The sequence below is a fragment of the Doryrhamphus excisus genome, chromosome 17 (assembly GCF_030265055.1).
Source record: "Doryrhamphus excisus isolate RoL2022-K1 chromosome 17, RoL_Dexc_1.0, whole genome shotgun sequence".
NCBI classification, from domain to species: Eukaryota; Metazoa; Chordata; class Actinopteri; order Syngnathiformes; family Syngnathidae; genus Doryrhamphus; species Doryrhamphus excisus.
The window spans coordinates 10,219,324-10,228,861 of NC_080482.1; the positions used below are offsets into that span (position 1 = coordinate 10,219,324).

At 40.3% G+C, this 9,538-nt stretch overlaps 2 protein-coding genes across 2 annotated transcripts; one reads left to right on the forward strand and one right to left on the reverse strand.

Annotated features, from left to right (window-relative positions):
• The first annotated feature begins 230 nt into the window (after nt 1-230).
• Nucleotides 231-1,927, forward strand: dnali1 (dynein, axonemal, light intermediate chain 1). Its single transcript, XM_058053153.1, has 5 exons — nt 231-311; nt 668-795; nt 861-1,030; nt 1,436-1,614; nt 1,721-1,927. The coding sequence occupies exons 1-5, from the start codon at nt 231-233 to the stop codon at nt 1,901-1,903; spliced, it is 741 nt and encodes a 246-aa protein (XP_057909136.1). The 3' UTR covers nt 1,904-1,927.
• On the reverse strand, nt 1,644-9,262 carry gnl2 (guanine nucleotide binding protein-like 2 (nucleolar)). Its single transcript, XM_058053152.1, has 16 exons — nt 9,005-9,262; nt 8,130-8,214; nt 7,949-8,043; nt 7,594-7,733; nt 6,766-6,950; nt 6,594-6,660; nt 6,123-6,281; nt 5,923-6,036; nt 5,725-5,853; nt 5,528-5,632; nt 5,249-5,407; nt 4,426-4,533; nt 3,899-4,347; nt 3,752-3,831; nt 2,380-2,456; nt 1,644-2,298 (listed from the first exon to the last, which is right to left on the reverse strand). Exons 1-16 carry the CDS (start codon nt 9,066-9,068, stop codon nt 2,149-2,151), a joined length of 2,166 nt encoding a protein of 721 aa, XP_057909135.1. The 5' UTR covers nt 9,069-9,262; the 3' UTR covers nt 1,644-2,148.
• Between the last annotated feature and the right edge of the window lie 276 nt (nt 9,263-9,538).

A 9,538-nucleotide genomic window follows, 5' to 3' on the forward strand; every position in this document is an offset into this window, starting at 1 on the left:
ATCACAAATAAACATCACAAGAACACTAAAAACATAAGAATAAAGCATAGTGTTTTTTCTAATTTAGAACTTGCTGGCGTCCTCTATCGAGTCCACTCGGACGAATTAAATGGAACACTCGGAGGGTGTTGTCATAACAACGCAAAACGTCAACGCAATTTTTTTCCTTATAGAAAGCTCACCTGTTGCAAGAATTATACAATCATTTTACAATATAAAAAAAAAGTACAATGTCTGAGCCCTTAGAGTCTCTCCTGAAATATGATACTCCGGTTCTCGCTAACCAAGGCAGTGTTAGAAAATCAGTAAAGGTAAGTGGATAACATTTTATAAACAAAAATATACAATTGCACAGGAAAAATATTAATTATATGTTATTTGTTTGTGCCGACATGAATATATTATATGCGCAAGTATAAGCAGCTCAACTATTGTGACCATTTGTTTATTATTTCTTCTTGAAGCTCTATTTTAAACATTTGACTACTATATTAACTTCATTTTATATAATTTAATTTATATAAATGAATTTCATATACAAAGTTATTTTATATTTCACAATGAAGTTTGCCATGATAGAAAAGTGCATATTTACAGTTGGTTATGGTAATAAAAATTATAATTTGTTAGAGTATAGACTAAGTAGTTGAAAAGTTTCTCTATCCAGGGACGTCCATTTAAAGTGAGCCAGCACCAGCCTGTGGACTCCCCTGTGCCCCCTCCCCCTAAAAGCAAACCACCTGATGGCAGCAAGCAGCAAAACGAAGAAATCCTCCATGTTATGTTCACACCCAGGTAACACACCTCCATCCTTTATACAATATAAACAAAGTCATTGCAGATGAGTTCGTCCTTGGCAGGGAGTGGACGGATGGCAATCAGGTGTGGCAGCAGCGAGTGTCCACTGCACCGTGCACGCGAGCCGATGTCCTCAACCTGGAGGAGCTTCTGGACAGGAAACTGCAGAAGAGGCGCGCCTTGGAAACGGGCATCTGCCCCATCCGCAGGGAGCTCTACTCGCAGTGCTTTGGTAAACAAAAAATCTATTGCAATGAACCCCCAAACACATTCTTCACACTGGGTGGCACATCTCATAGAAGCATATCATAGCAATCCCATGGCACATTTCAATGGAAATGAGGTGTAATAACCCCTCAACGTATACTTGTTTGGTTATTTTAAAAAGAGCTGTATCAATCCGCTCCACGTATTGGCAGCAGTTAACTTATTTTTACATTTGTGAGACCATTAAAGTGACACTGGTTATGTTCTTTTTACACTTACACTGATAAAAAATGTGATACATTGCACCGCCTTACATGTGAAATAGATTAATAATTGGATTTCCATTACTTTTGATGGGGAAAGTTGCTTGTAAATCTGAACCAAATGGAGCCATAACAGCACATCGGTCTATTTTCCTCTCTTATATTAGAGGAGCTCATCCGACAGGTGACCATCAACTGTGCAGAGAGGGGCCTCCTGCTGCTTCGGGTCCGAGATGAGATCCAAATGACCATCTCAGCCTACCAAACGCTGTACGAGAGCAGTGTGGTGTTTGGCATGAGGAAAGCTCTGCAGGCCGAGCAGGGCAAGGTGGACATGCAACAAAAAGTAAGCAAGACTACCTTAGTATTATTGTATGTGCTTCTGCTGCATATCCAGCAGAGGGCAGCCTTTATGCATAAAGCAGATTTTCCTCCATTTTTTACACATTTAGATTCAGGATTTGGAGAGCGAGATACAGGATCTAAGCCGTCAACTAAATGAAAAAAAAGTAGAGTGTATTGCGACTGAGAAGAGGGAAGAGGAAAAGCGTGAAGCGCAGGAAAAGAAGTACATGGAGCAGGTTCACTTTCTGAAGAGAACCAATCAGCAGCTCAAGGTGAGGATAGAAAAATAATATATATAAACGATACAATTAGCATCTTCCTTTATCTTAACATTTGGGCTTGTATTCCCATTTAGTCCCAGCTGGAAGGGATGGTTATGCCAAAGAAGTAACTTCCATAAAAGCGTCCAAAGGATGACAACATTTAAACCAATGATGAAGTTAAGGCATGATTATTCCCCTGAGAGTGAATCCAACACTCATTTGAATAATAAAAGCATGACTAAAAATCCTTTATGTATATTTATTGCTCTACTTTAGCGTTTGGCTCTTTTTGCTTTACTGCCCTCTGAATGCAGCGACTGAATGTCTTTTTTCTTGTTCTTGTTCTTGTTTTTCACATTGTGCGTCTCATAATAACGCACGCCCACTTTCTTGGACTTATTGGCACGGTCCATTGCTCTTCTCTGTAGAGGAAAAACATATGAACATATGAATACATTCTATTTATTTAGAGGAAAATGAAAGTAGCAAAGGACAAGGCTCACCTCTTTGGATGACAGTTTGGGTGGCTGGGCAGGTTCGTCATCTTCGGCTTTCCTCTTCTTGTTTTTCTGGGGTACAGCTGAGGTGGAACACAAATAATAAAAATAATTAAAGTAATTAAAAATATTTTTTTTATTTTTTATTATTATTTTTATCATTAATTAATAATAATTGTGTTTTTTGGCTAACTCAAAAATAAAAAAATCTAAATATCTGATCGATGACCACAAAGTATTCATCAGGCATCGTCCAATTGTTTATGGTAGTGACAAAAGTAAACATACTACAGGGCTTTACATTAAAAACAAAAATGACTTGCCCATAGGGAATCCTTAAGGTGAGAACTACTTGCCCGAACCTGCCCCATGTAAAATGAAAAGACTGCCATAATGATATCATCTAATTTTTGTGGCATCACATTAGAATCTCAAAGATTCCTACATAGATCATGACGTTTTTAATCCAGAAAAAAATGCTCAATGGTCAAACAATAATTTGTGAAGCAAAGGTGAGAAAAATACACAGAAATGGAAGCGCTAGATTTTGTAGCTTCTGCAAAATCAGCACTCTGTATTGGATCTAATCGGTGGTGTTTCATTGTGACCACTTCAAATTGTCACAGCAATGTGATTCACTCACCTGTGCCATCATTTGATTTGCTGCCGCTAATAAAATACTTGTTTAGGAGGCACTGCTTCATCACTTTTTGGTGTTTTCCTTCACAAGTTGTTGAAGAATTAGACCATGTTGGCAGGGACGCCATGATAGACGTTTTCCTAGTCAAACCACCGCTGATTGGTTGATCGCGAACAAGAACGGGTGTGGGTAAAACACGGACTGTGGACTCCGGACCGCGGTCTAAATAAACGATTCTGATTGGTCCATTTCAAGATTTGCAAGGATTGGTTTGCAAATTACCACCGGAATTACCGTGTTTTACCAACACCCAACAAGAACCGCTTTTAAAAAAAACTCTTGGCAGTATGGCATGCCAAAGTACACTTGCCCCACGGGAATATCACTGATTGGATTTACTTGCCCGAATTTTGTTTTAACTTGCCCCGGGCCATTGGTACATCATTATTGTCGAGCCCTGTACGATAAAGGTACTTTAAAGAAAACAACAATCAGTTCAAATGAAACTGTTTTTCGGTCGTCGAGTGGACAAAATTGATTTTTTTAAATACAGAGAGACTTAAACATTGCTGAAGTCTTTTCAGGATATGTCGTCATGGACTGTGTAAAAAATACAAATAAATAAAGACAGGCTTCGCTACACATTTTAAAATAAAACCAGGAGCAATTTATCAGTGAGTCTGCTAAAGTTGTTTTTCTTCAGTGAAATCATGATAGCTTTAAAACGTCATGTTGTACCTTTCTTCTGTGCTTGCTTCTTGGGGGCTTCTCGTTTCTTGATGTTACTCAGCACTTTGTCCGAAAGAGATTTAGGTATCCTGTCCAAAACGAGAAACAAGTTAGTTTCTCCTCCCGAATAATACAATAGTTTAAAAGTTGACTGACCGTATCGCAGAGAAGCGTTTTGTTTTTGCCCGGTCCAGAAACTGCTTGTACTTGGCGATCTTCTCGTCCAGCTCGCGGATCACCTGCCGGGAATTCTTGCTAGGAGTCGTGGCGGGCTCATCCACCTGAGCTTCTTTGACGGTTGTCTCAATGGAGCCTTCTTCCTCTTTCTCTGCCTCTTCTTCCTCATCATCATCTTCAGTTTCAGTTTCTGAGTCTGAGAAGTTGGAGATGTCGAGGTCGGGCATTTCCACGGGAACCAAGTCTTCCTCGTTGAATTCGGGCGCCACGTTGATCTTGCCGAAGTTCTGTCGCACGCTAGAGACAATCGTATTGAGCTGCTCCTTCTGTTTCTCCTTCTCTTCATCTTCAACAGCGGGGATAAGGGCTGTGTTTTCTGTCTGACTGTCTACTGCCTCCTCTGAGGGGCCTTTTACTGGCAACGGTTCCTTGTATGAGATAAAGGTTTATCAGTATAAAAGATGGGACAAATATTGGGCAAAGCACAACATCTCTGAAATATTTACCTCCTGGTCTCCTTGGGGTCCTGGGGGCTTCACAAAGAAAGGTATACGCCCCCTCTGCCAATCATTTAACACCATTTTGGACACCGTGGGGAGATCTGGTTCACCACCCTGCACAAGAAAACAATACAATCAGAAGATATGCTAGACCAGGGGTAGGGAACCTATGGATCGGAAGCCAGATGTGGTTGTTTTGATGACTGCATCCGGTTCCTGACCCCTGTGCTATGTTTTTGTTACATTTTTAGTTCATAATACAAAACATATTACAAATATATAGAAAACTGTAGAATATTTGAAATCATTAAATGGTAACACAGCTAGGAGATCAGGGTTCAATTCCACCCTCGGCCAACTCTGTGTGGGTTTTCTCCGGGTACTCCGGTTTCCTCCCACATTCCAAAAACATGCTAGGTTAATTGGTGACTCCAAATTGTCCATAGGTATGAATGTGAGTGTGAATGGTTGTTTGTCTATATGTGCCCTGTGATTGGCTGGCGACCAGTCCAGGGTGTACCCCGCCTCTCGCCCCAAGACAGCTGGGATAGGCTCCAGCACCCCCCGCGACCCTCGTGAGGAAAAAAGCGGTAGAAAATGAATGAATGAAATGTTAACACTTATGTTAAGAAACGTAATATATATTTTGTATTGTTAAATACATAAATTAGTCACAAAATACATGTGTAAGACCAATACAATTATTTTAGCTTATAATTTTAAAATGGAATTAACGGACATATTAATAAACCATTTTACATTTTAATTATTAACCAGCTTTATAGATTTATTTTATTTGCGATAACTAGCAAACGCCGTCTTCTCAAACCTTCAAAAGTTTGCCACTGCGGAATGCCAACTTCTCCAGGAAATCCTCCGTGGAGGTCCACGTGGGGACACGGTAGGTCTTCTGGATGTATTCTGGCTTGGCCCGCTCTAGCACTGCCCCAATGTGCTCCTCTGGGTTTTTGATCTTCTCCACTTGAACCTTCACGAGGACAAAAAGCCATGAAGTTTTCAGTTGAAATTAAAAAGGCCGCACAGTTTCAAATAAGTCATTCCTGTGAATGATTCCAACCAGCTTGACTGAAACTAAAACAAAACGTACCACTCCTTTGAGAACAATATCGGTTTCACTGTCTTCTGAGGGGTAGACCACGCCTGGGCAATCAATAAGGAAGATCCGCCTCATTAAAGTAATGTATTGCCACACCTGGAATAAACAATATTATGAATTCATGAGAGAAAATGAACCACGTTTAACAAAGCTTATTGTGCTCATTTTTGAGAAAGAAGAAACACTACCTTTGTTTCTCCGGCAATGGGTGCCACATTGCAGACTTTCTTTGAGCGCAGTGTGTTGATGACGGAGCTCTTCCCCACGTTGGGGTAACCGATGAAGCCCACACTTATTTGTTTCTTATCTGTGTGGAGCTGCAGGAACATTAAAATGTATTTTTTTATTTTTTTTAAAAGGCTTTTGGGGAAAAGATGCTGATTTACCTTTCCAAACTGTCTGAGGAGCTGAATGAGGGAGCCTTTACCAAAAGAGTTGGTGAGGCTGGCATGGAAGGCCAGGGTGGGATACTCCTGGGACAACACTGCCACCCAGCGTTTCTGGTTCAAGACGAGGCAAAAAAGAAACACGTCAGTGCAGCTATTCATAGTACGTTGGAGAAGAAACGCCAAAGCAAACCACGTACAGTCACCCATGTAGGGATGAGGTCACACTTGTTGAGGACAAAGATCAGATGCTTCCAGGACTTCTCCTTCTTGATGTAAGCTTCGATGTTCTGGGAGCGTGTTCCCATAGGATCGCGGGCATCTAGCACTTGGATAACGACGTCGGATGAGTCGATCACCTTAGGCAACCAATGAAATAAATCAGACAATAAAATGTCTTCACAAAGTACAACCACGAGCACTGATAACAAGACATTTTTACCATAGGATAACAAAATGGGAATAATCTGTTTCAGTGTCCAACTATCCCCAACAACATGCCGATATTGTGTATCAATTCCCTAATTTTCTCATTAGCTTCGAGGGTGTAGGATGGAGCCTATCCACCAGCCTATAACCTACCCACTGCACCAGGTGGGCATCAAAATAAATGTCTCCACTCTGGTCTAGCGTGCCTACGGTTGGACAAAAATAAGAACAGCAAACGATACCTTGTAAAGTTCTCCCCATATCCTCTTGGACTGACCCTTTTTGAAGATTTCCTCACGGGCCACATCCCTGTTGTCAAAAAATGATAACATTAAGTCTTTCATGTATACAGATTATGAGTGGACCTGCAAGATGAGGTGGAAAAGTGATGACTGTTAATTCAATGGGCCTTACCGGACCCCTGTGTCCTCTGTCACCAAGTCTTTGTCATTGTCTGCATTGTAGCTCATACTGGATGCTTCAGCTTGCACCAACAGGTCCTTCACATCACTGACCACCAGACTGGGCCTCTTCCTCTGTGCTTTGGGACCAAAAGTTGTCTCGAAAGCCTCTGTGTCTAAAATGTGCACCTTAGAGTTCTGCAAAATAAACAGTAAAGATAATTTATACCACACTTGAAGGGTTTATTTTTTATCAGAAGGTGCTTAATTTGATTAGTGTTAAAAGTGAAAAATATAAACGCACATGTAAAAAGTCAAACGCACATGCAATGGTGCAATACAATTCCATGCCTGTAAATTCACGAAAACCCATCACACATATTTTACCGGAAGGTACGCAAAAGGTCCAATTTTTAATAAACTTAGCGCAGTAAAATATTATCTTTTTATGACACCCTCACAGAGGGGTACCAGTGATGGCAAAGAAGAAAAGTGTGATATATAGGAGAATAGGAAACATATATTAAAATATGTCTGACGCAACAATACAGGAAAAACTGCAGAGAGTATGGCAGAAAGTTAGTAATGTTAAAATGTTGCCTGTATGAATTTGGGTTTAAACCTGGAATGGGTTATTTGTATTTCCTATGTGATGATATTGGAGGATGATCAGAATCCCGAAAAGGGAAAAACTTTGTCATCTATTTCTAATGAAAATCTTAAGGCATGTGCGTCAAACTCAGGGCCGGGTGTTGCCAGTTTTGGCCCCCTGTGTGATTGAGTTTGACACCGGTTCCACTATGTTACACTGAGGAGGCTCTCTAGTCTGGTATGCACTCACGTGGGCTTTAACTCGGTCATGCAGCAGAGACATGGGTAGTTTGCTTGGTCGCATCACCACACGATATGGATCTTTTTGCACGGCGCTCATCTCCTCTTGGAACTTCTGGAGGGAGGTCTGTTTGATAATGCGTGTGTTTGCTGGAACACAACAGGATTAGTTTAAACAGAGGTAGCGATTACAGTAGAACCCACCAACCTGGATATATCAATATTTCAAGCCCTGATCCGACGTGTTATTCTTACTTTTAATAAAGTGCCCACTTATTATTATTGACCAAAAACACAGCCTAAGAATTATAATTTTGTGATAAATGAAATGAATTCAGCATTACAAAATGTGTTAGCACACTTACCAAACCACTTAATATTCGGTTCCACTCGGGCCACCGTGCCTGGATTCACAGTGGACTGGAACTGTAAAGGTTTGATGACTTTTCCTCTGTTATTACTGTGGAATAAAAATATGGATTAAAAGGCATTGCAGTCACTTCTACACATTCAGTACACAAGAAACACATGAAGTCTCTTCTTTACCATCTCTGTTTTTGTCTGTACATATTCAGACGCTTGATGGTGGCTCGGTCCCTCATGTTGCTGCCTCCAGCACCTTTCACCCGATCTGGTAAAAACACAAGTGTACTTATATAATGTATCAGTTCATCCAACAGACCAACAACATATGCTTAACACCTTGGAATCCTTTTCTTTTCAGTCTGTTGATATTAAGTTTTTATTATTATTATTAAGTTTTAAAGGTCTCTCTGTCCAAACCCCTCTCCCAATTGTTATAATTGCTAAATAAAAAATGTGCAATGTTTACCCCCCAAAATGTTTCAAAGAAGAATTACGAAAAAAGTCCTTCATGGAGTATGACACCACCAGGGGGAGCCCGAGCACAAGACATATCTGCTTTTTGTGGACAATTCAGAAGAAAATATCATATAAAAAACATTCATTTATAATGCGAGTATATTACGTCCCAAATGAGCCCCAAGGGTCCTACTAGGTTAGCTTTTTCGGACTCCCATTTGAGCATTAAGGGTTCTACAGGGTTAATTACGTCAATTAACAAGTTCATATTCATTTACTAACATACTGATACTCAGACTTAATTGACGTAACACTGTGTCTATCATTGTGGTTGTAGACTGCTAAGGTACATCTCATTTGGCTCTTTAAGTTACTCTTTAATGTTGTGACCGGTCAGTGTTTCTATGATATGCGAAATGATCGATCTTAAAAACTACTGAGACACGACACTAACTCAAACGTGACACTTTTCACTAAAGTGGGTAAACAAACAACAAATTACAGTTGCGCTTCATAAATATATGTTGGCACACGACGTTTGACAAGTGCATGTCAATCGCCTAGCTATAAACAAACTGCGGCTAATTTAGCTATCTTACCCGGATTGCTGCTGGAGGTTGAGGGATTAATCGTCATCTTTCCCTTAAACTGAGGCTTCACCATCTTGACTGTTTAGACGGAACCCCCTTCAGTGGTAATTAAAAAACAGAGGCACCAAATGAAGGTGCCCAAAAGTTTAATCGTTGTTTTCCTCCCCTCTGTCCGAAACTGTACCGACACGTGCCAAGAGAAAGGGAGGCCGGAAGTACGTCATCAAAGCGCGCCGGTGATGCTGACCAATCAGAGTGAGGCGCTTGTGTGGGGCCTGTCACGAATGTAAATAAACAGATACGGATCCTATTTAAATACAAATCTGCAAGTTTTGAATGAAGCAAAATTAAAGTTGATTTCCAATAATATATAAAGATTTGTATTATGGTATATAATGGAAAATATTCAATGATTGGATTTTTGCACATAATCCACTATCCTTATGTGAGACATGAACATATACTATGGCTTTGCTTTTTCTACATTACTTATTATTACTTATTACTTATTGACACCTAGCACCACCACACCAGCTAGCTACT

What these genes read in the sequence shown, in the direction of transcription:
- dnali1 (XM_058053153.1), top strand. Translation starts at nt 231, where the DNA reads ATGTCTGAGCCCTTAGAGTCTCTCCTGAAATATGATACTCCGGTTCTC. An exon ending in GTGTTAGAAAATCAGTAAAG is followed by an intron (nt 312 to 667) that starts GTAAGTGGATAA and finishes TTCTCTATCCAG; the next exon opens with GGACGTCCATTTAAAGTGAG. An exon ending in CATGTTATGTTCACACCCAG is followed by an intron (nt 796 to 860) that starts GTAACACACCTC and finishes CGTCCTTGGCAG; the next exon opens with GGAGTGGACGGATGGCAATC.
- gnl2 (XM_058053152.1), bottom strand. Translation starts at nt 9,068, where the DNA reads ATGGTGAAGCCTCAGTTTAAGGGAAAGATGACGATTAATCCCTCAACC. An exon ending in ATATTGTTCTCAAAGGAGTG is followed by an intron (nt 5,408 to 5,527) that starts GTACGTTTTGTT and finishes GTCCTCGTGAAG; the next exon opens with GTTCAAGTGGAGAAGATCAA. An exon ending in CCAAACTGTCATCCAAAGAG is followed by an intron (nt 2,299 to 2,379) that starts GTGAGCCTTGTC and finishes TTTCCTCTACAG; the next exon opens with AGAAGAGCAATGGACCGTGC.